The sequence below is a fragment of the Alexandromys fortis genome, unplaced genomic scaffold (assembly GCF_014885135.2).
Source record: "Alexandromys fortis isolate MF-2015 unplaced genomic scaffold, M_Fortis_MF-2015_v1.1 scaffold_37, whole genome shotgun sequence".
Classification (NCBI taxonomy): Eukaryota; Metazoa; Chordata; class Mammalia; order Rodentia; family Cricetidae; genus Alexandromys; species Alexandromys fortis.
This window is the reverse complement of record NW_026067914.1, coordinates 3,863,762-3,888,883: the sequence shown is the minus strand read 5'-3', so window position 1 is coordinate 3,888,883 and position 25,122 is coordinate 3,863,762. Positions and strand designations below refer to the sequence as shown.

The following is a 25,122-nucleotide window of genomic DNA, read 5'->3' as shown; positions in this document are numbered from 1 at the left end:
CAGCAGCAAAAACTTATCAGTCCAGTGACAAGCTGCCAAAGGGAACTTTCTTACTTTCCCATGAAGAAAATGACATAAAAAAACCAACAGGGATTTCTAAAAACAAGATGACGATTATAGGACTCTCGGTGGTGTTTTATTACCTTAGTGATGTCCATCAGCTCAGAATCCAGCTGAGAAATAGCATCCTGCACTGAGGAATGATGGGAGTACTGCCTTTGTAGTGTCTCTTGTATCTGAAGTTGGATCCTAGCGACCTAGTTTCAACAGAAAATGCAATGTATTCATATCTGTATAATATTCAACAGGTACTGGAAGAAATGATGTCTAAAAGTTTAAGTTTGCTAAAGTGAAGATAGTGTACTAATACAGACTTAATTGAAAGAGACTGTCCTCTCAGTGTAACTAATGCCACAGGAAATGAGCTGTCCAACGTAACTGCCATGAGTAACTCAATCATCACAGGCAGAAAACTTTCTAGACCATGGACGCCATGTGACATGAGTTCACTCCAGGAAGGAGAAAGGAAGTCCGGCATGTCATAGACAATCATAGCCAAGCAGTTCGGTCTACTCCTTTCATTTACTCATTAGGTCATCCCAGAATGAACAATGAATGCCATGCAACCCAATGGCTGCTGAACAGTGGGAATGTTAAACAAAGCAAGAACTAGATATATGCTATGGGAAAATCTCCCAAATTATGCCTCTATGTCCCAACATGGTTTCCAAAAGATTAATATCCAAACACGACAATAAACATATACGAACAGAAGCATTTAGAATTAATAAGGACTACAGAACTCCAATTCATGGGGGGAAAGGAGACAGTGGTGTAACTGTGGTACTATTCTACATGACACAGGCTAAGTGTTATATTACTTACTTCCATTTTCTCTTCTAATTCATGAAGGAATTCACCATCTGCAGCTATTGATGAAATGGCAGTGGAACTTTTAGCACTAAGAATGGCTCGAGCAATGTATTCTAGTCGCTGTTGAAGCGAAATTTCTGTGCTGGGGGAGGAAATCCATAATTTTAGCTATGTTGTTTCTTAAGATCTGAAGATTCAAATATATCAAGTAAGACATACTATTTTCAGACCAGAACACAATAATTAACTAATTTAAATTAAAAAAATTATCAGTTTTTTTTTTTTTTAAAAAAAAAAATAGATCTAATTTTTCTTTTCTTTTTAAAAGAAAAGTTCTCACTATGGAGACCCTGACTGGCCTGGAACATGCATCAATCACCCTGTCTCCAACTCCAGGTGCTGGAATTATAGCTGTGTGCTATCATGTTAGACAACAAATACTGATGTTTATATAAAAAACCTAAAATCCTATTTTTTTTTATTACCACTAGGGTATACCACATTGGAAAGCATGCTACTGGGGAAAATAGGAGTTTTTTTTATTTTTATTTTACATTTTTGGTTTCATTAATAAAGGAATTTTAAGAGGAATACAAAGAACTTGGAGACCATTTTATCAGGGCATGTAAGCTGTAAACCATGGCAGCAGCCTGGAGGAGGAAGATGAAGAGGAGAAACAGAGAAACAACTTTACCAGTAAGCAGTCACATGAGGGGCGGGCAGGCAGGGGCAAAGGAAATGGATCTGTGTGGCCTGGATGCCAGCCAGAGAAAAGAGGGATGACGTTCAGAGCATCCGGGAGATCAAAGCTCTGGGAAAATAGACGGTACCAAAGCAGGGGCTTCTTCAAGGATAAGTGGATTGTCTCATTAAGGGAATAATTAATTCTTCCTCCCTGTCCCTAGCACATCTTCAGGAGAATTAGCTTTCCTGTGGGCTAGACTCATGGGTAGAGGATTGACAGGACAACTAGCCGATCTCTTAAGGGAGAACACTTACAGTTAAATAATAGTGCAAAACAGCTCATCTGTTATTGTTTCGCTTTGTTCTTTTTTGAGACAGGGTTTCTCTGTGTATCAGCCCTGGCTGCCCTGGAACTAGCTCTTGTAGACCAGCATGGCCTAGAAGTCATAGAGATCTGCCTGTCTTCAGCCTCCTGAGTGCTGGGACTATCGGCCCTTGCCACCACCCCTGGGCTATTAATGCTAATTCTTAATTACAAAAGGAACAAATTAACAAAGAGCTCTATTGAAAGTTGTCTTTTATTATACCAAAAATTAAGAAGGTCAGTTTATACTTTGTATGTGAGGGAACTTGTAGAATTGAGTGATTACAGAGGGAAGGGAGTCAAGCAAGCTTTGGACACCACATCACCCCTGTCAGGCCCGAGCCCCTAGACAGACTCAGTCTTCCTACCGGCCATAACTGAACTCTCAGCTTTGTCTTCAGGGGGAGGCCACTGGAGACTGTGCTAAGCATGTGCACTAGCAGTGAGCTACCCTCACAGTCGGAAGAGCTCACTATGTTGCCTAGGCTGGCCTTCCTGGGTTCCAATGGACGTAACTGCACACTCAGCTCTGTCCTAGAGACCATACCTGTGCATGTCAGCCAGTTTGGATAGCACACGAGCAGCACTGCTGAAACTTCTGTTCTTCTCATAGTATCTCCAGAGTAAATCCATGTAGCGAACTCTATTCTGATCCACTTTGGCCATTCGGACTAGATGTGGCTCCAGAAATGGAGAGGCAATCTACAGGTTGTAGTTACACAAAGAATGTTGTGATCACCTATGTGCTTTGAAAGTAGAAAACAGTGCATTTTGGGCATGCCTTCTTTTATGAAAATAAGTAAAACCGAAACCAACATCAAGAGGTGAAATCATTTTCTCATTACAAATGATTTTCATTGAAGTAATTAATGAAGAACTTTCTATAACACCCTAATAAAAAATTCAGTATAAAATTCTAAATCTTTTAATGAACACTGAGAACACGGTTACTGGCTCTGAGACCAAAAGGCACCCTTGGCACTATCAAACCCCAGGTCTCAAGTTTATAAATCAAAGAACACTGATACTTGAAAAGAAGTCACCCTGGGACCTAAGAGCAGAGCCTAAATACTAACCTGGAGACTCCTACCCACAACGCTACTGTTCAAATCAGCCTCTAAACAACATTAAGGCAACAGTCTATTTTGCTCCATAGAAAAAGAAATTATATTCTTAGCTTTACAATAACACTTACTGTTATATATAGGATGAAAAACCAATTTTCTATATCTACAAGAACTATTGTTATGTTACTTGGAAATATAAGTTAATATAAACTTATTTACAAACACTAGTTTTACCTGTAGTAGTTTATCTGCAAGGTCAGCTTGTATTAGCCAGTTATACAGAGCAATACTAAAGAGCTCATCCTTCGATCGCTGAGCCAATTTAAGCATTTGTTCAAACTAAAATAAACCAAACAGTGAAGATTAGGAGGGTTAAAGGCGTTCTTGCTGGATATAACACATCGCCCCCAAACTTCTGGTGAGAAAACAGGTCAAGGGTAAGTGTCAGCGCTCCTCCCCTTCCAACACACCCCACTTCCAGAATGCATGCATTCCATCCTGTCCCTTACATGATGCCCTGCTTCTTCATTGCTCAGCATGTTGGGATCTGATGACAACACCGGAGGACCGGGTTTTTTGGGTACACTAGGAGACTGAGGAGCAGCCTTACTCTGATTCACCAGTTCCTGAAGAGTGTCTGTGATGCACTTGTAACTGTTTAATCTGAAAAAGAAAGGGTCCATTACTTCTCATCTTAGGCGAGCCCAGGACATATAAGACCCTGTGCCAATCAATCAAGCAAAACACTTATATACCTGATATAAAATTAAATTCAAAGGAAAAAAACCTCCTAAGCCAAACAAAAGCACCCTGTATCCTCTATCGCTCCCGCAAAAACTCCAATATACTTTTCAAAAAATTTGGTTAAATGTAGAAGGGCAAAACTATAAAAAACAACAATGTTTTTGCCTCAAACCAGAAACTGGAAAGGAAAGGAAGCCAGTTTTATTCTCAACTCTGAATATCAAAAAATATAATAAAGTTTCAAAAGAAAAAAATAGATAAATAAAACCCCCACAGCTGGTCAAAAATCATTTATAAAAGACAGGTATGGTGATACATGCCTTCAGTCCTAGTATTTGGGAACAGGGAAGATCAGAGTTCGAGTACAGACTGGTTTACATACATTTCCAGTTTCCCAGGGAAACACAGTGAGACTGTCACAGAACAAAAACACACTAAAAACCGCTTGTAAGGCCAATGGCAGCTCAGCAGATGAAAAGGAGCTTGCTATGCAAGCCTGAGGACGTGTATTTAGATTTACAGACTTGTGCCAAAAAGCAGGGGTGGCCATGTCCAGAGCAGTAACTCCAGCACTGAGTGGCCCAAGGACTGCTGGCACCTGCCATCTGCCAGCCCAACTCCAGCTTCAGTGAGAAACCCTGCAAAGGAGTTCTGTGGAGACTGACAGAAAACAGGTCACATGATATCTTTCCCTGGCTTCCAAGTGTGGACATCCGTATGTGCATATCACACGCAGAAATACACAAAATACTTGTGCTTTTTCAATTTTTGTAAGACTGAGATTTTATCTCTAGAACAGAAATTATAATCCTCATTCAGGACTTGATAAAAAACCAGTTCTTTTAAAGTAAGAACATAATTAAATTTTATAAGGGTTACACTTGAAGTGTTCCTTCCCTATTTATTATTATTATTTTGGTTTTTCAAGACAGGGTTTATCTGTAGCTTTGGAGCCTGTCCTGGAACTAGCTCTGTAGACCAGGCTGGCCTTGAACAGAGATGTGCGTGCCTCTGCCTCCCAGTGCTGGGATTAAAGGCGTGCGCCACCACTACCTGGCTGTTCCTTTTCTATATTATCAATCAAAATTTTATATAAAAAGACCTATCTCATAAAACCCGACAATCAGCCAAGGCTCAAGAACTTACCTCTCTTGGAAAGTCTGAAGACCAACAACATCTTCTTCTGGTTCTCCATGCTTATAGAAATGGAGTCCAAGACCCTGAGGATCTTTTTTCTCAGCAGCAGTAAGAGAGAGTTCCACCACACCCTCATAAAAGCGCACTGATGGAGAGAAAAGCCAATGCTTAGAGCTTACTACTAAGCTGTCAGTGCTTTTCCTTAGCAGGCACACAAGGGAACCAGAAAGTTGTATTTCTAGTAAATGTTTGCTATTCTGAAGACAGCATCACAAAGGTGCTGATGCGTTTTCTTATAAAAAAAAAAATGGGGGGGGGGAGCTAATGTGTGGAAGGCAGCTATTAATGGATCCCCCTTCTTCAAAAGAACCTTTATATATAAAATTAACAGAAAGTAGTTTCAGAGAGAACAAACCATGATTCAAATCTTTGCTAACAGTCGCAGTTCTTACTTTTAAGATTAGTCAAAAAATTTTAGGCATGTTAAAAGTAAGTGAAACTCAGTGGTATAATTTGACAATGACAAAAATTTCAAAATCAAAAAGTCTGTATTAATAGCCAGAAACAGAGGAGGTGTGTCTAATCTCATGCTTGAGAGGTGCTCAAGACTACCCTTGGCTACAGGGCACTCAAGGCCAGCGTGAGTCAGATGTGAGACTGTCTCAAACATAAATAAGCACTTGCCGCACACGTTCAGGTGTTACTTTGGATCTCCAAAGACAAGAAAAGAAAATCTACACAATTCAAAGTATCCTCGGCCATGGCTGCCAGAAGATCCGAATTTGGGAAGACACTCTCACCCTGCTGTATGGCAATCGTGCCGAGTTGAGAAAAGGATACAAAGAGCAGCTTGCTTCTCACCTTGCCTATACTGAGCACAGACACTGGGGAGGTCGACTTGGTTGCTGATTTTTTGATATTCCTTCAGAGATTCCCTTAACATTCTTTCTTTTTCACTCTTATTTTGAACTTGTCGGGATCGCTGAAGAAGCTCATTTGCCTAGAGAGATGACAAAAGCTTACAAAGGGACAAAATCAAGTAGGCAGATGATGCTGTCTTTTTAGTCTGTCTAAATTTACATGTGGTATATTATTATTTGAGATAAAAACTCTACAAACTTACTTCTTAATTGTAGGAAGAAAAGTTTTTGACCAAAAAAATCCTAGCTAGTCTTAATTCCTCTGCCAAGTATGTTAAGTCAGACAGTTCTGTCTGGGAATGCTCTTGCCTAGTCAGTACATTACTGGTCAGCAGGCAGTTCATCATGTGACACTTAGTTATTTTTTTTCACCTGCAGGGAAGGATCAATAAGAATTGCCTCATTAACTTTGATTCACTCCAGATTTACTAAAAGTCTTAATGACTTTCCTTACTTTCTATGAAGAAAACAAATTTCTTAGTGAATAAATTTTCTTAATTTCTAAATTAGGTTATTTTCCTTAATCCCTAACCTTTGTCTTTTTTTAAATTTATGTGTATGGGTGTTTTGCTTGCATGTATGTATGTGCAGCATGCATGTTCCTGATGCCCATGGGTGTCAGAACAGGGTGTCAGATCCCCCGGAACTGGTATTAAAAGACAGTTGTGAGCTGCCGCGTGAGTGCTAGAAACTGAACCTGGTCCGCTGGAAGAGCAGTCAGTGCTTTTAATCACAGATTCATCTCTCCAGCCCTATGACCTTGGACTTTTAAAACATTGCCTAAAACTACTGTCAAAGATTTTTCTATATATAACACTTAAAGAGCATATATGTGTTTTTAAGAAATCATGTATTTCAATCCCCTCTTAGTTGAGGATTCTAAGACCGGAACATATTAAGAGATAGCCCTGAGGTCATATACGGAAAACCACGAGTTCTCCAAACCCTTCACCACAATGACACTCATCTATAAAAACACTCAAGAAAACAACAGTGAAGCACCTCACCTTAGAACAAACTGCATCATCTGTGCTATACAGAAGCGGGCAGATGTCCTGCAGGTGTAAACTAATGCCATCCACAGCTGCATTGTCTCTGATGTAGCAGCTGATAAGAGAAGCAATTAATGCACCAGTGAGCTCTTTGTCTCTGATCACCAGATCCTTAAAGGTGGTGATCTTTAGCTGCTCCTGGAATTCCTAGAGTGAGAGAAAGCCTTTCATCAAAACCATAGAAATACTAAATAGAAATACTCACAAATTGAAACTTCTTTTTCTTTCTTTTTTCTTTTTTATTTGTTCGTTGTTGCTTTCGCTTTTGAGACAGGGTCTTACTAGGTAGCACTAGCTGGCCTGGAGCTTATTATAAAGACCTGGCTGGCAGAATACCCAAATGTTGGGATTACAGGCATGAGCCACAAAGCTTAGATTTCATTAAAAAGAAAAGATACCTTACATACCAGCAGACTCTAATCTGAATGAGAAAATAGGGCTGAGTGCACAGCTTAGTCATAAGGTCATGGTTCAATTCCCAGCACTGACAAAGAAAATACACTAAACCATTGATATACAGCTCTGCAAAGAATTGCAATAAAACACATAAAAGTTGGAGGTAACCTTCAGTAGGTCTAATTCAAACCTGCGACTTTATATATGAGAAAAATCGAGCCAAGGCAGAGTCAGTGCTAGTACCAGAACACTTTGCATTTGGAAGCTGGCAAAAAAAAAAAAAAAAAAAAAAAAAAAAAAAAAAAAAACAACAACCACTAGGCCACATTTTAAAACTCTGACTAGAAGCCAGGTGGTGGAATTTCTGGCTAAAGCTGGGTGTGGTGGCTCACAACTTGAACCTCAGCACTTGAGGTAGAGGCAGGCAGATTTCTGTGAGTTCAAGGCCTGGAGTACTACTGAGTTCCAAGACAGCCAGAGTTACAAAGTGAGATTCTATCTCAAAAAAGCCAAACAAAGAAGATTCTGAGCTTTCATTTACTTTTCCCAAATAATATTGGGATTCTAACATTAAATGCAGGAATTTGACCAGCATTTTGAACAAATTTGCTTGCTAAGATAGAGTTCAAAAGGGTAAAGTCATTTATAGTCGAGTAAGTTAGAGAGGAATACATTTTATAGGAATGTATTTTCTTAAATTTCAACAAAAATATCAATAAAATATGGCAAGTTTTGGGACAAACACCTAGTTTGCATTCCCCGAGAAAAAAATTGACAATGGAAGCTCTCATGACGGACCACAGACGACAGGTGTGGTGAAAAAGGACCTGCCCTGAATTTACAATTTGACAAAATTCAGATGGCATGGAAAATAAGATAGCTTTCACCAACTGAACATGAGTTTTACATTGTAAAAAGGGGTAACAGAAAAACCATGCTTAAAAATAAGAAAACAACAACCATAACCACTCTCTGGGTGCCCAGGGTGTAACCATTTCACTTGAAATGCTGCTAACAGCTGAAGAGGCAGCTCAGCAGTCAGGAGCACTGGCTGTTCTCCAAAGGACTCAAGTTCAATTCTCAGAACCCCCATGGAAGCTCAAAACCATCTGTAACTCCAGTTCCACGGAATCTTGATACCTTCCTTGGGAAGCACCAGACAGGTGCATGGGATGCTGTTATATACATCCATGTAGAACATGTATCCGCATCAATTTTTCTTCCCCCCCCCTCCCCCTCCCTCTCCCTCTCCCTCTCTCTCTCTCTCTCTCTCTCTCTCTCTCTGAGTTGGAGTTTTCTGTACACAGCTCTGGCTGTCCTGGAATTAATTCACTACAAATACCAAGCTGGCCCACAACTCACAGAGATCCTCCTGCCACAGCCTCTAAGTCCTGGGACCAAAGGTTTGAGCCACCACATCTGGCACACATAAACTTCTTAAAACAACAGTAATCAAAGTCAAGACTAAAGCACTTTGGGTATCAAACAACCCCAAAGGACAAACCCCCCTCACCTTTTGAAGTTCTCCTACAATGACAGTAAACTGATGTTCACAAAGGAGCTTCCACAAAGCCAGGGCCTGGTAGGATTTCCTAACCAGCTGCTGGATTGCCTGAAGTGAAATCTTCTCACTCAGTTGTGCCTCTGATGACAAAACACAACTAATGAAACATGACAGCGGATGAACTGTTGTCTGATGTATATAAAACACAGCCAAGAGTGAAATTCCCACATTTCTCCCTCCTTCACCACAAGCAACAATTACCACTGATAGCTTCATATTTTCATCCTCAGGAAATACATTTGTGTGTATATGCATGAAAAACAACTGCATATGCATACATGAAAAATAAAAACACTGCAGTGTGTTTGTCCCATTTTCTGCGTATGCCACATTTGAAGGGTCCCAGCCAGAGGACGTTTGAACTGCTTCCCACACAGTGCCACTGAAACAACGGTAACTTAGAAGGCCTTGTGGAAGGCACCACCATGTTCTGAAACCCTACATTAATATACCCTAGTTCATTATTAAACTCAGTCAGCCAAGATAATTTTGCCTTATCTTTTAAATAAGTAGGATACACCAAAAGGGACAAAGTGGATAAACATTATATATTGTGTATAATATTGATACAATAGAATGTTATTCAATCTGAAACTGCAAATTCTAACACATCCTACAACATGAATGAATGTAAAGACTGTATGCTAAGTGAAGTAATCCAGTAATAAAATGAGGAAAACTGCTCATACCAAGTACCCAGAGGAAGTCTAAGGACAGAAGACGAAAATAAACGGGTAGGTGCCATGAACTGAAGACGGAAAAAAGGAATTGCTGTGTGGTGGTTACACTGAATTCACTACTGCATGATGAAAAGTTCCTGAGAGGGACACCGGGAACAGCTGCTCAGCGATGTGACTATACTGAAGATGCTCAAATGTCTATGTCACAGGGACTCCGGGGCCAAAGCTGAGCACGGGTATTCCGCAGGAATACATTCAGAGACCGGGGAATCGGTTCCTCGGCTGTGTCCCCACTGGTGAGCCCACCAGCTTCAATGGATACTCCCAAACCAGCGATCATCCAGCCGGCCCCGACTGAACTCAGTCACGAGGAACTGGGTTGTGTGTGGGAGTTTGACTAGAGTGGAAGGGAGGTAGGAAGGAGGGAGAGTGGAAGCAGAATGCATGTACATTTTGAAGTTGTTGAAAACTGAATAAAAAAATAACTAAAATGGTCAGCTTTATGGTCAATGTATGTCACTGTGATGAAGAAACTCATCAGAGTGTATCATGCCTTCAGATGGCAAAAAAGCACAAATTTTTGAAGTATATACTTTCATATACTATGAAGTAAAGCTGAATTATGGAAATAAACAATTTCCATGCTACTCGATTTTTACAACCACAAAGATGGCACTTTAATAATAAGTTTGTGTTTTCAGACATGTTCACTCTGAGAGCCCATTGTTTCCTTTTTAGGTAGTGCAACTCTTTGGTGGGGTCACGTGTGTACTGACCACAAGAAATAACTTACCATGAAACTTCCTCTGCAGCTCTTGTTGCATTTGCTGGGTGTTTCCATTCTCAGGACGCATGAATCCTACCAGCCTCTGCTGCACTTTGGCCGTAGTACTGAGACAGAAAACAGAGCGTGAGTCTGACAGCGTCACTGGGGTATGTAAGGTCCACAATTCTCTCTGTCTCTCTTCCCCTGCGTGTGTGCAGTTCAACTTCGTCTTTTAGTAAAACGAGACTGGGCACAGCCCGTGCACCAGCATGAAAGCGAACAATTGGCAGTTACTAAAGCTACAGTGACTGAGGGTCAGCCTTTACAGTCAGCAAGTTTAAACATGTTTTTATTTCTTAAAATATTGCCTGCTCATGCAACTTTTTCAAATGCTATTATAGCTGGATGCAGAAGTCACCAAATAAGCAAATACAAGAGATAACCACGTTTGAAGACTGCAATGTGCCAAAAATTCTCTGAAAAACAAACAAACCAAAGAAATACCAAACAAGATTCACAACAAACACTTAAGAATCTAGACAGTTCACAGCAGTCTTTTGAAGAATTTCATTAATATCTTAAGGATTTTGTTTTGTTTTTGAGACAGTGTTTCTGTGCAGCCCTGTCAGTCCTGGAACTCATTCTGTAAATCAAGCTGGTCTCGAACTCAGAGATCTGTATGTGTCTGTCTCCCAGGTGCCTAGAATAAAGGTATGCACCACCACCACCTGGCTTAACAAAAAACACGGCAAGTTTATAAGAACATTGGCATAGTTTAGTGTCCAGCTGTCATTTTGTTTTTATGACCATCGGAGAGCTATGAATACTCCACCAATGGTGGGTCTGCTTAACTTAATTCAAAAGTTTATTTGTAGGATTGTTAAACCATATCACAAGAGCTGGGTGCCATGAAAAAGGAAAAGTTGTCAAAAAAAAAAAAAAATAGAGCAGATTTATAACATGGCTAGAAAGAACAGACGCTATTTAAAATAACATGTCTGGGCTGGTAAGATAGCTTAATAGGTAACAGGGCTAGGTGCCGAGTCTGATGACCAGAAGCCACACCACATGGCGGAAGAAGAACCAATTCAGGCACCTTGTACTCAGGACTCCACATAGATGCCATGGTACACACCCGTCCCACCCACACAACTCCACATAAAAATCATTTTAAAAAACAGAGAAACAGTAATGTAGAAATGAACAGAGTCTTTCATTATGGAAACAAATAATCCAAGCACACACACAGACATTGCGCATTTCCATGTAGGTAAAATACCAGGCCGAGTCACTGTGAGAGAAGCAGACTACTGGACACACAGGAACTGGAAGAGAGGAAATGGGGAGGTACTGATAATGGGCACAGAGTTTCTGAAACAAGGACAATGTCGCAGGATTGGATCAGAGTGATGGTGTGTAACCTTGTGAATACACTAGAATCCACACGAAAGCACCAGTTAAAAGGACAGCGCTTGGACCCCAGCACTCAGGAGACAGAAGCAGGCAGATCTCTGTGATATTGAGGCCAGCCTGGTCCATGAGTTGCAGGACAACCAGGGCTACAAAGAGAAACCCTGTCTCCAAAACCAAAAGCCAAAAAAATAGGATAAAATAATAAAAATATAATGACTGTACGGCATAGGCCTAATATTTCAACAAAATACAACGGGAAACAAAATGAATGTCTAGGCCTGTATTTCAGTAGTAGAGTAGCATGCCTACCATGCGCAAGGCCCTGGGCTTCATCTCCGTACCTCAGAGAAAAAGCATCCTTCATACACAATAAGAAGTGAATAAATAAGTCTGGTTCTTACTTTGGATTTCCTAGTGGTCCTCCAGAAAACTGGGAATTTCTGTCTAGAAATTCCTGCAAACCCTTCAGTTCCTGTAGCACAGGCTCCAGCAGCTGGCTGGGCACACTGCTTTCAATCTGTAAGAGGGAGTTTCCAAAGTTTAAAGACACAGAAAATGTGCATGCATAAAAAAGTACTCATTAGAGTCAGCACTGAATCTATACAGTTTAGTTGTGAGCTACACTATGTTTAGAAACAGTACAGTTCTTAAGTCCATTCAGTATCCAGTTAGCCAAAATAAAGGGCAAAGAAGGTTACCCGTGAACTTCCTCTCCTGTTCTTTTAACATTAACATGTAATTTAGGTGCAAAAAACCACAAATATTAAGTGAACTTCTTAATTACTTTCCACATTTCTGTGGTCATTGTTCAGATCCCAGTACAGCACATTAACAACACCTACATCCTCATGGCCTTTTCTGGCTATTAATCAATCATCCTGTCTTCAAGGAATCCTTCTTCCTACTATCATTATCCATTGATTCAGCCAATTCTGAAGTGCATACAATTACGATGTTAGATAAAATGTATCTTAATAGAAAAGTGAGTTTTAATTCTAGCAGCTGGGAGGCAGAGGCAGGTGGATCTCTTTAGACTAAAGGCCAGTTTAGTCTTCAAAGTGAGTAGTATACAGAGAAACTGACTTGAAAACCAAAAAAATCCATCCCCCCAAACAAAAACAAAAAGAAAGGTGAACTCTAAAAGAGCATCACAATTCGGGTTGGTGGTGCAGTCAGTGCATGTGGGCAATCCTAGTACTAGAGGCTGTAGCAAAAAAACCACAAATCAAAGTCAGCTTGAAATACACAGCAAGACCCTGCCTTGAAAAACAACAACAACCAGATGGAAAAACAGAACAGAACACAAAGAAAAGTAAAGGAAAAAGATTCTCTAAAGAAAATTTCCTGTCTGTTGTGATGAGAAAGCTCTGTAAGGTATTTAAAGCAATTTGAGAAGGGTGTGAACGCAGGCTAACCAGTGCTGAGATTATGAGAGTTTCTAGCGTACATGCCAAGAAGTGAGAACAGATGGGGAGACTCAATATTAGGCTGACTCTTTGACCCTCACAACAGCTTTGAGAAAGAGACAGTTCTTTTCACTTTGCAGTAGAGTAGCAGGCTGGAAGTGTTAAAAACCTTAGTAAGTGACACGGACAGATCCAAACTAGAGAGAGGACAGGTACCTGCGACATTAAGACACATGAAATACTACCTACTGACATCATCTACTGGTTCCATGCAAACAAGGAAATGGAGATGATACACAGAAACTTACTGCAGTGATCTCCCTGCTGGAACTCTTGAATACTCTTTCAACAACTAAGCTAGCATCCCAAATATTTCTGGAACAAAAAGTGTTTTAATTATTATACTGTAAATGAATGCAACGTTTTATTACATGCAGTTACTTTTCCGTAGGAACATAACGCTCTAATCAGACTTTCAAACTTAGCAACTACTTACTATGCTTCATGGAAAACGGAGCTGGCGAGCTAGCTGGTTCAGCAAGAAAAGACACTTACTTGTAGTACAAGCCTAGTGGCCTGAATGCCATCCCCTGAGCTCACATGAAGGTGGAAGGAGAGAAATGATTTCACCAAAGTGTCCTCTGACACCCACATGGACATTGCGGCATGTCCTTATGCTCCATCATGCATGCACACCAATAAAAAAGTGGGAAAACAGAAAAACGTTCAAACATAACATCCCCACTACTCCAGAATGAGTCTATTAAATGAAAGCCTACTACAGAAAAGTTCAGTGGTTAAGAACACGTGCTGCGGGCTGGAGAGATGGCTCAGAGGTTAAGAACACCGACTATACTTCCAGAGGTCTTGAGTTCAATTCCCAGCAACTACATGGTGGCTCACAACCATCTGTAATGAGATCTGGTACCTTCTTCTGGCCTGCAGGCATGCATGCAGACAGAACACTGTATTCATAATAAATAAATAAATCTAAAAAAAAGAAAAAAAAAGAACATGTGCTGCTCTTGCAGAGGATCTAGGTTCAGTTCCTAGCATCTACATGACAGCTAACAACAATATGTAACTCCACTTTCAGGAGATATGATGCCTTCTTCTGGCTTCCATGGTCACCAGACATACACACAGCGCACATACATATACATGCAGGAAAAGCATTTATATATATAAAATAAAAATTTTAATACATATACACACGTATTTATCTCAACACATGTATATATATATATATATATATATATACACATGGCAGCTAATTAGAAGTTAAGGGAGAATTACAAGGGCCACCATCATTCATCCTTCCCTCTACCTGTTTCCTCTGCAGGATGACTTCCATACCCGTCCTTAAAAAGACAGAGACTGCCCCCCACCTTTTGAATCAAGGCTGGCCAGATAAGGCAGGACAGAAAATGGCACTGCTGTAAACAGAGGCACTGACAGGCTTTGCAAGTTTCTACCTTCTGCTGCAATCTGCCATCAGCAAGAGACAAACGCTTGACTGTCATACTGAAGGATGAGACCATAGAGAGAAAAGAATTGTGTGGCCATTTCACACCAGTGGATAAATGGGCCTCGAAGCATATAGAAATACTGTTGCATCTGATTGCATATGTAAGACCAGACCTCCAGCTGAAATCTACAAACAGGACGCTCTATGAGGCTAGTTATTAACATGCATGAAGATGTAAGCTGAGGCTATATGCACAGAAATAAAACAACGAATACAGCTAACGGGCTGAGCAATGCAAAAACAATCTTAATCAGTGGATGGGCGTAAAATAAAAAATAAAACTCACTAAGTAATGTCCCAAATATAGATTTAAGAATACGTCACTACTGTAAATAAGACAAAATGGGACAATAGTAGTCTACAAAATACTTACCCCATGATTCGAGAAAAGTAAATGCAAATACCATTGTGTTTTCCTGAGTACACAATCTCTGGTCCAGTCAAACCACCCATGCTTGCAGCCTGCATTGCTGGGTTTCCCACAGCATACATTGGGGTTGACATGGTAGGAGGCTGAGCACCTGCACATAGAAAAGAAAATCTCTTAAAAGTAAAGCCTAGGCCAGGCAGTGATGGTATATGCCTTTAATCCCAGCACTTGGGAGGCAGAGACAGGCAGATCTCTGTGAGTTCAAGGCCAGCTTAGTCTACACAGTGAGTTCCAGGACAGGCTCCAAAGCTACAGAGAAACTCTCAAAAAGCCAAAAAAGTAAATCCTAGGTTCACTGTGGGGGTTCATGAACTCCAGCTTACTACTACTATTTTGCTAAATGGACATAGTATCAAATGGTGCTCTAATCCACATCTGGGGATCTTTAGTCACAATGGGACACCTATATCACAGCCCAACCCCACCTCACCACCAGAAGGCACAATGTGAGGGGGGGTGTAAGACTGTAAGAACTAGAGGTCAGAGAGGAACAGGTGACAATGTCTTCTGGACATGACAGGACCGCTACACTCACGAGCTCACTGCAGGGCCGGCTAGACAAGAGCGAACCAGTCAGCATTCCAGCATGGAACAAGGGCTCCAAGTCTCTACCCTAGCTGAGGAGCTGTAACAGTTGATGGCTTCTGGCTGTTAAGGGTTGGTATGGTCCTTGTATGCTACAGTGGGTGGCCCGTGTCCATTAGGATGTAGACAGAGGAGAGAGGTTGAGGAATGGAGCTTTGGGACAGTAATTCTGGAAGGAGTTGGGGTTAAATATGCTCAAGCATACCATGCATGTATGAAATTCCCAAATTAATAGTTTTTTAAAAAGAAATCTGAAATGTTTAGAAATTTCAATAATCCATTTGGTTTATCTAGACAAAAAAGGGAAATATTTAAAGATAATGGAAGAAATAGATACACATTTAATTTTGTTTGATAAAAAGGGGTAGATTTGTGTAGTTGTTGTTTTACCCTTTACTCTTTTGGGGGCCCGCCACCCAGCTCCCAAACAAATCACACACAGAGGCTCATTCTGACTTATAAATGCCCGGCCTTAGCTTGGCTTGTTTCTAGACAGCTTTCCTCAACCTAAATTATTCCATCTACCTTTAGCCTCTGGGCTTTTTTCTTTCTCTTTCTGCATATCTTTCTTTTACTCTTACTCCGTGGATGGCTGTGTGACTGGGTGACTGGCCCCTAGCATCCTCCTCTTTCTCTTGTCCTAGATCCCCTATCTCTCTTCCCAGATTTCTCCTCTTTTTGTTCTCTCTGCCTGATAGCCATGCCTATCCTTTCTCTTGCTTTGAGCTCTTTATTACACCAATCAGATGTTTTAGACAAGCAAAGTAACACAGCTTCACAGAGTTAAACAAATGCAACATAAAAGAATGCAACATGGGCTGGAGAGGTGGCTCAGAGGTTAAGAGCACTGACTGCTCTTCCAGAGGTCCTGAGTTCAATTCCCAGCAACCACATGGTGGCTCAAAACAATCTGTAATGAGATCTGGTGCCCTCTGCTGGCCTGCAGGGATACATGCTAACATAACACTGAGTGTATTACAAATAAATCTTCAAAAAAGTAACATATCGCGGGCGGTGGTGGTGCACGCCTTTAATCCCAGCACTTGGGAGGCAGAGGCAGGAGGATCTCTGTGAGTTCGAGGCCAGCCTGGTCTACAAGAGCTAGTTCCAGGACAGGCTCCAAAGCTGCAGAGAAACCCTGTCTCGAAAAACCAAAAAAAAAAAAAAAAGTAACATATTTTTGCATCATTAAACAAATAAATGTTTCATAGCATAAACAAATATAACACACCTTAAAATAATATTCTATAACAGACTTGAACTGTTTTTTTTTTTCAGCTAAACTTTCACATGTAGGCAAGGCAGGATGAAAAAAAGAAAACTTGAAATCGCTGTTTCTAATGTTGGCGAGAAAAAGAACACAGTCATCAGGGCCCAGTTAATCCCCATATGCCAGTGAGAGGATGCCACCCTGTTACAGGAGTTCCTAAGTGAGGCATCGATAGTCAAATACGAAAACTGGCTTGGATGCCACTCTGTCAGTGGAGTACAGGGTGTGTGCATGTGACCAGAGACCAAACAAGATTGTAAGTATGTATCTGGGCTGCCAGGGCAACCTTGGTTGTTTCCCTGTTTACCAGTCTCTCTTGGGCCTGGAACTCAGCTGGCAGGTCAAGCTGGCAGCTCTCCCAGTCTGGAAATGACAAGCACTCATCACCGTGACAGCTGTTCCATGGCTGTGAAGACCGGACTCAGGTCTTCATGTCCATGGGAAGCAATTCTATCACCTGAATTATCTCAGCCTCTTTTTTTTTTTAAAAAAAAAGGAATTAGGCAATTTAATCTTCTCAATATAAAATATTAAAAACAATAATTAATAATGTTAGCTCTTCAAAGTGAACAGAAGTAAAAAGCCAGAACACAGAAAATAAGTACCATGGGACGGTGTCCCCAAAGCTGATGGATTTGGGTAGACACCACCACCAGGAACAGGAGAACCTGCAAGGGAAAAAGAGAATAGAGATCTGTCAAACACTTTCTCAATGCTAAGTATCTGATCCAGACTATGTAAGGAAGCTACTATGCGTGTGACTAACACTGCCTATCATAGACAAGAATCAGACACATCCTAATTTCAGCTAGTCAGCACTTGTCAGCATCTGCAAGTCAGCATTTGGAAGACAGAGATAGAACTTTCTTATTACTTGATTATTCATCTCTTCCTTCTTTGTCTTTTCTTTTTTATCTCTTTCTCTTTCAATACTAAATAAACTCTGTAAACACTACTAGTTACAATTTATATTGCTTCTTAGTAGTCATTAAAGATTCAATATTGTAAGGTATGGTAGCAGCACACACTTTTAATTCTAGCACTGGGAGACAGAGGCAGAGGGAATTTCTGAGTTTAAAGGCAGCCTGGTTTACATAGCAAGTCCCAAGCCAGCCAAGGCTACATGGAAAGATTCTATCTCAAAACAAAACAACAAAAAACCAATACCTAACAAACAAAACTAGATTCAACAGTAACTATCTAGACTTACTCATTACTAATACAGATACTAAGACTAATACTAAAAGAACAACAAAACTCTCTATTGCATAAAGTATGTCATCATTTTAAAAATATAACCCAAGTTTCAGTTTAATGTTCCATACTCACTAGAATACATTGGCGACCCCAGGATGGGACCAACATTACTTGGAGTGGGAAGAGTAGCTGGAAATCTCATCTGTGCTTCACCGCCATATCTATTTGTGTGACAAAAGAATGACTTATTAACCCATGCTCTTGTAACTGGGACAAGCTGGGATAGATAACTCCTGCTCCTTTTAGCTTATTTATTTAATGGCAGACATTTTAAGGTATGGTGCCGGCAGAGAGAGTTATACCTAGCATAATTTTTCAATTAATGTTGACTTGAAATTGCAACCAGGAAATTAGAGGGTCACTACTAATGTCTAAACACATTACAGATATGTAGCGAATAATTTACTTATTGAAATGACACAGTAATCTCTCTGATAGAATATGATTAGCTGTAAATTTCAAAATTTTTTTTAAAGATTTGTCTTTGTGTATGCCTGTGCACCATGTATACCTTGCACATGGAGGCTACAGGAGGGGGTCAGATCCCTGGGAAACAGTGACAGATAGTATTAGCTGCCATGTGGGTGCTGGGACTTGAACTTGGGTCTTTTAAAAGGGCAGCCAGTGCTTTTAATTCCTTTTCCATCACTCCAGCCCTAAACATTTAAAACATATACAGTGCACTCACACTTCAAATTCTCAGAAATATTTTACAGAAAGAAAACCTCTGAACGCCGGTGCAAAGGTTAGTGGAACAGTGCTTAACTAGGAAGGATGAGTTCTGGTTTAATCCCAGCACTCAGAATCCCTCAGGGCCAATGATAGACGTGAAACAGAACTGGTTAAGTTTGAGGAAGAAAAAAGCATGGAGAGGAGTGACTTCAGTGAAAAGTGCAAAACAAGACCAAAAGTCAATGAAAACCTAGAGAACAGTAACGCGCGCCTTCTGCTCATCAGCCTGTTCCATCAGCATTATAATTTTTCTTATAATGAATTTGAATAATTTGCCTAGTTCCTGTACTCAGCACCCACATGGTAGTTTCGCCACAGGAAATGCATTGCACTCTTCTGGCTCACAAAGGCTTTGCATGCATGAGCTACACAGACACATGCAGTCAAAGCACCCATTCACAAAAAGTAACAATTAAAAAAGTGGTCTAGGCTTAGCAGGTTTAAGATCCTAGATTCAATTCCAGAACCACCAAATACTCAAACAAAAAACAACCAACTAAAAGAGCAGGTCTTTGGCTGGAGAGAAGACTCAGCGGTTAAGAGCACTGGTTCCAGGCTGGAGAGATGACTCAGTGGTTAAGAGCTTTGCCTGCTCTTCCAAAGGTCCTAGGTTCAATTCCCAGCAACCACATGTGATCACAACCATCTGTAATGAGATTTGGTGCCCTTTTCTGGCCTGCAGGGATATATGCAGGCAGAACACTGAATACATAATAAATAAATAAATCTTTGGGGGCTGAAAAGATGGCTCAGTGGTTAAGAGCATTGCCTGTTCTTCCAAAGGTCCTGAGTTCAATTCCCAGCAACCACATGGTGGCTCACAACCATCTATAATGAGGTTTGGTGCCCTCTTCTGGCCACAGGCATCCACACAGACAGAATATTGCATACATAATAAATAAATAAATAAATAATTAAAAAAAAAAAAAACAAAAACAAAAACAAAAAGAGCACTGGCTCCTCTTCCAGAGGTCCTGAGTCCAATGCCCAGCAACCACATGGTGGCTCACATCCATCTCTAGAGGGATATGATGCCCTATTCTGGCATAAAGGCATACATGCAGACAGAGCACTCATATATATAAAATCAATAAAATAAAATCTTTTTAAAAAGCAAGTCTTCCATATAACAATATTTCACAATATTTTTAAGGTAGTTGATGGACGTTTTGGGACTAAGGATGGAAGTCAGAGGTAGGGTGTTTAGGGCTTGTATAGCATGGGTAAAAGGCCCTATGTCCTACTCTGAAAATGGACTCCAACAAAGAAGTGGCTCATTACATAAACACACACACACGCACACACACACACACATGCATGCACGCAACACTCCACCCCGATGAGTACCTAAAAAATGCCCGTGTAGCCCAAGCAGACACTTCTCTGTCACAGGCAGCAGTGGAACAAGCAAGGATAAGGCAAGTTGCACAAGCTTGGTCTTCCTGTAAGGAAAAATTTCCCAAAGTTGGAGCAAGTGTTCAGCAAATACTTGCTGATGTAATAAAATCAACTGGTAGTAATAAAGCAAACGGCCCAGATTTAAATTTTAGCTCAGACACAGTATTAAAGATGCTTTCTCTTTATTAAGGTTTGATCAACTGTTACTCTTTATCTTTTATTCTAGTAATCTATCCTCCTAATTTTAAGAAATTATCAATAAGAGCCAACATTGACTATCTACCATGTGCTAGGCACGATTTTTAGAGGCCAGTATAACAGTCCTTATAGCACAGTACACAAAAAGCAAAAACTAAACTAAGTGTAGTGAATATAAGCTTCTCATTACAATTTTGGAATATTTTCAGCAGGTAGTTTGAAACCTGGGTCTGAGCTTTAATTAGACAGTACTAATTTTAACTAAGCCTTCTCAGATTTAAATCTAAATTATGGCTATTATCTACTAATGTCTTCACACTTCACTTGAGCTTCCCGCCTTAGGTTATTCAGTGTGCTTGGAACACACAGTACATATGCACGCTCATAAAGTAATGCCTGACACATTTAGAAAAAATTGTATTTCGCATACGACTTGTAGAATTTTGTAGATATGAAAATTGAATATAGAAGAATATCATTCTTACTAGTATACCTTAATAAGGATTTGTCAAAATCAGAGGATAAATCTGGAGAAGCCCTGTGACATTACTACTTTCAGTATCAGTTCATATAAGCTGATTCCAGTACAAAAGAGAACAGAAAATCTGGTTATTACAGTGTTTTACTTCCAATTTACAAAGAATTTTGACAGCCTTATTGCTTCCTTAGTTAAAATATCACACTAGCGGGCATAATTACCTGATGTAATTTGAAGAATCTCTCAATCTCCTCTCCCTCTCCACCCACGTTACTCACAAGCAGATGTCTCAGCTGGTCCACAGGTCTAAGCTTGTGAAACATAAGACTACCCTGAGAAGTCAACAGCGAGAGAGAACATGAGTATGCCATGGGCAGGCCTGACTGGCGGAGGGCTGGAGAGGTAGCTCAGGGGCAGAGCTCTAGCCTGGCATGCACAGCCAGTGATACACACGAAAGCCTGGCTGTTAACACTTGACTGCTGTCTTGTTTAACAATAAGCTACTCCAACAATAAAAAAAAAAAAAAAAGACAAGATTGCCACAACAATCAATCTATATTCAATTTTCATGTCTACAAAAAATTAATAATCTTGCCCCTCTCATGCTGCTCCTCAAATTAGATTATTCATATCATCATTATATGTTGGCATATATGTCTATTCATAGAAAAAAAGCTGGATCCTTAGCCATCCATTAACCAAAATACATTCCAAACAGACCCAAGGTTTCAAGAACAAAATTATATATGTACTAGAAAAACATGAAAGTTTTATTTTTTAAATAAATCGCAAACAGAAAAAAAATAGTTCAGTACAAAACAAATTCTAAAAATAACTATTATTGACTACTTGAAACTTGTCTGTACGAAAAAGTTTTCAATAGAGTTAAATCACAAATTAAGAAAATCATGAGAGGCTGGGCAGTGGTGGCACACACCTTCAATCCCAGCACTTAGGAGGCAGAGGCAAATGGAGCTCTGTGAGTTTGAGGCCAGCCTGGTCTACAGCGCAAATTCCAGATTTGCTCCAAAGCTACACAGAGAAACCCTATCTCGAAAAATCAAAAGAGAGAGAGAAAGATAGGAAGAAAATCATGTGAAACTAAAACGCAAAACTTAGTTTCTTTGACATATACATCTTGAGCCAATAAATGAAACAGACAGCTCTATAGAAATGGTCAGACAGCGCCTCCCCTACTCCTCGGGACAGATTACAAGAACCGGTGCTGTGCTCACTAGCGTGCAGGAGTTCCTGGGTTCAGCTGTCAGCACTGCTATGAGAAGAGGCCTTTTGTATACTTCATAGAGCCTCCCTTGCCTCTATGGTTGGCAGATATGCACGTACCTGTGCTGAGAGGAGAACGAATTTCTTTGGCGGCAACATGTGCTGCTGGACGACAACTGGCGAGTCCGTGATTGGGATATGGTCTTTATTTAAAGGTGTAATGATTTTATCTACTTTTAATTCATCTATTGCAGAAAGAGCCCAGGAGTGGCCATCAACCCGTGTTCTCATCTATGGAAGAGAAATACATCGCTTTCATATTTTGTTAAAGTCACAGATGCCAAAGCTTCTAGAACACAAAACCTACAAAAAAATAAAAAATAACAAAACAACCAAAGAAGCCTCCCTAAATTCAGCACCATGGGTATCTTCCACATATATTTAGCTTTTTACCACACTATTCTTTCTATACGAAATCTGTCTTTTTTGTTCTTCCTTCCTTTTTTTGAAGACGCTGTCACTATGCTCTCCAGGCTTCCTCAGACCCAGCCTCGCTGCCTGTCTCCCAAGACTGGGATCACAGGTTATACACGCAGGCTTGCTAACCTCTGCAGTCTAAGGAACAAGGCCTCTGTAAGGTAGGCTCAAAGTTCTACTGCTCTATTACAGTTTATCAGCCAGAGAGCAGGCATCTAAGTTTCTGTGCAGAAGGGTATAACTGGCAGATTCAGTGGGTTCTTTGCTGGCATAGAATGTGTTCTCCACTGTTCTATTTCCTTCCTAAAGTAAGATCCTTTAAAATCTATAAGTATTTTAGCATTCTAAGATATTTTAGGAAAGCAATTCAGGCACTGGAACATGCTAAGGTATACTCTTCATCCATGTGCACAATACCTATCCTCAGCAACCAGTCCTGCTTTCTCCCTTCTCGCATAGTTTTCTTCTACTGAACCATTTGAAAGTGATAGACCCAGCCCCCTAAATACTTCTCCAAGCATCTCCAGAAAATAAGGATACTCCCTTAAACCATGAATCGTTGTATCATTTAAAATGCTGATAAAGCCGGGTGGTGGTGGGGTATGCCTTTAATCCCAGCACTCAAGAGGCATAAATTTGAGGCCAGTCTGGTCTATAAGAGCAAGTTCCAGGACAGGCTCCAAAGCTACAGAGAAACCCTGTCTTGAAAAACCAAAAGAATGTTGATACAATTCCCTAATTAATTCAATGCCCAGTCTATACAAAATTTCCAAACCCACCTCTAGAAAACTAGAATTTTATCAGTGTTATGCACTCTATGTATTTGGTGGCATATATTCTTATTTTTAAATAAAAGTTCACATCTTTGAGAACTCAAGTATTATACAAATTAAAAAATTACTTTAAAACATAGTTAAGCTGGGTGTGGTGACTCATGCCTGTAACCCAAGCACTGAAGAGGCTGAAGCAGGAGGAAGACAGTCCGAGGTCAGCCAGGCTACATACTGCGACTCAGACTAGCCTGGGCTTTTGAGTGAGGCTTGTCTCAAAAGTAAAACAACAGAAAGTTAACATTTATTAGACCCTTTCTCTGTCCCAGGCAATGATCTGAGTGTTCTATGTACATGATTTCATTTAATCCCATGGCATCTTTGCAGAGAAAGTACAGTGGCAAATATTAAATCTAAGAAAATGATAGTGCCAAAAGCCAAACCAAGCCTCCAAAGCGACGTGGAGGTAAATTTTGACCTTTATCCCTGTCCCCAATCAGGACTATATCTGTATCTTTCTGAGATCAAAATTCCTATGTTTATTATATGAATCTTTACCAGGCTGGCCTCGAACTCACATAGATCTGCCTTCCGGGTGCTGGAACTAATGGTGTGCATGATTTATGCTGAGCCCAGTGTTTCTTTTTAAGATGTTTTAGAAGCTGGGTATGGCATCACATGCCTGTAATTTGAGTACCTGGAAGGCAGAGGCAGGTGCGTCTCTGTGAGTTCAGGGCTGGACTGATCTACTCATCTAGGGCTACATAATGAGAACTGCCAAAAAGATTCATGTGTGATGAATATAATCTGAGAGAGTTAAAAAACAACATACAAATAAAATGAACTAAGAGGAAACATTTCTTTACTCTTAATTAAGATTGCTATATTTGGGGCTGGAGAGAAGGCCTAGAGGTTAAGAGGACTTGTTGATCTTATGGAGAACCTGGTTTTGATTCTCAACACTCATCTACCTCAATGGGTATCAGGCATGCACATAACAAACACACAACATACATAAAAAACATTAAATTAAAAACATTTTAAATTTCTTTCTTTAAAATTTTGTGTACCCACGTACTCATGCTTGTGTCTGTGTTAAGTGTGTGTGAACATTAGAGTTTAGGGGCACAAGGAAACAGGAAGAGAACATCAGATCCCTTACAGCTGGAGCTACAGGTGCTTCTGAGCCACCGTGTGGGTGTTGGGATCAGAACTCCAGTCTTCAGGATTGAACAAATGCTTCCAACCTCTGAGCCTCTCTCCAGTGCCCCGCTAAGATTTCAAATCATATATTATGAAAATAGCAATAATTCCGAAGACAAAGTTATTCACCATACTATTTCTCCCTTAAAACATTCCTAATTGCAATAGGGATGTGACCATACGTCTGAATGCCTGAGTGCTGGGTCACCTGCAGCACCACAGATGAATTTTACTACAAGTCTCAGAACTACTGACCTGAGTTTCCATCATAGGCTTTTGGAAAGGAAACGTATCATGGTTGACACACCATAAAATGTCATTATCTTCATTTTCTGATGCTGTCATTAATAGAATTCCTAAAAGTTAAATACACAAAATTATAATGTGATGCTAAATAATCTGCATTCCCAGTATCTTTAATAATTAGCAACAGTATACACAATTTTTTTTTTTTTTTTTTTTTTTTTTTTTTTTTTTTTTTTTTTTTTTTTTTTTTTTTTTTTTTT

The 25,122-nt window shown here is 40.2% G+C and overlaps 1 protein-coding gene across 2 annotated transcripts in view; it reads right to left on the bottom strand.

The window, feature by feature from the left end:
• Nup155 (nucleoporin 155) overlaps positions 1-25,122 on the bottom strand; it is a 48,925-nt gene that overhangs the window by 9,079 nt on the left and 14,724 nt on the right. The window contains exons 12-30 of one of the 2 annotated variants that reach the window (XM_050139053.1): positions 24,872-24,972; positions 22,287-22,457; positions 21,164-21,274; positions 20,216-20,310; positions 18,209-18,297; positions 17,485-17,547; positions 14,968-15,115; positions 13,375-13,441; positions 12,062-12,177; positions 10,275-10,372; positions 8,751-8,881; positions 6,797-6,988; positions 5,731-5,869; positions 4,879-5,014; positions 3,498-3,651; positions 3,223-3,327; positions 2,469-2,623; positions 886-1,015; positions 144-257 (exon numbers count right to left, since the gene is read on the bottom strand). In XM_050139053.1, coding sequence (XP_049995010.1) covers positions 144-257; positions 886-1,015; positions 2,469-2,623; positions 3,223-3,327; positions 3,498-3,651; positions 4,879-5,014; positions 5,731-5,869; positions 6,797-6,988; positions 8,751-8,881; positions 10,275-10,372; positions 12,062-12,177; positions 13,375-13,441; positions 14,968-15,115; positions 17,485-17,547; positions 18,209-18,297; positions 20,216-20,310; positions 21,164-21,274; positions 22,287-22,457; positions 24,872-24,972 — 2,315 coding nt within the window. The remainder of the gene's footprint in view (positions 1-143; positions 258-885; positions 1,016-2,468; positions 2,624-3,222; positions 3,328-3,497; positions 3,652-4,878; positions 5,015-5,730; positions 5,870-6,796; positions 6,989-8,750; positions 8,882-10,274; positions 10,373-12,061; positions 12,178-13,374; positions 13,442-14,967; positions 15,116-17,484; positions 17,548-18,208; positions 18,298-20,215; positions 20,311-21,163; positions 21,275-22,286; positions 22,458-24,871; positions 24,973-25,122) is intronic. The other variant, XM_050139054.1, reaches the window with a different exon arrangement.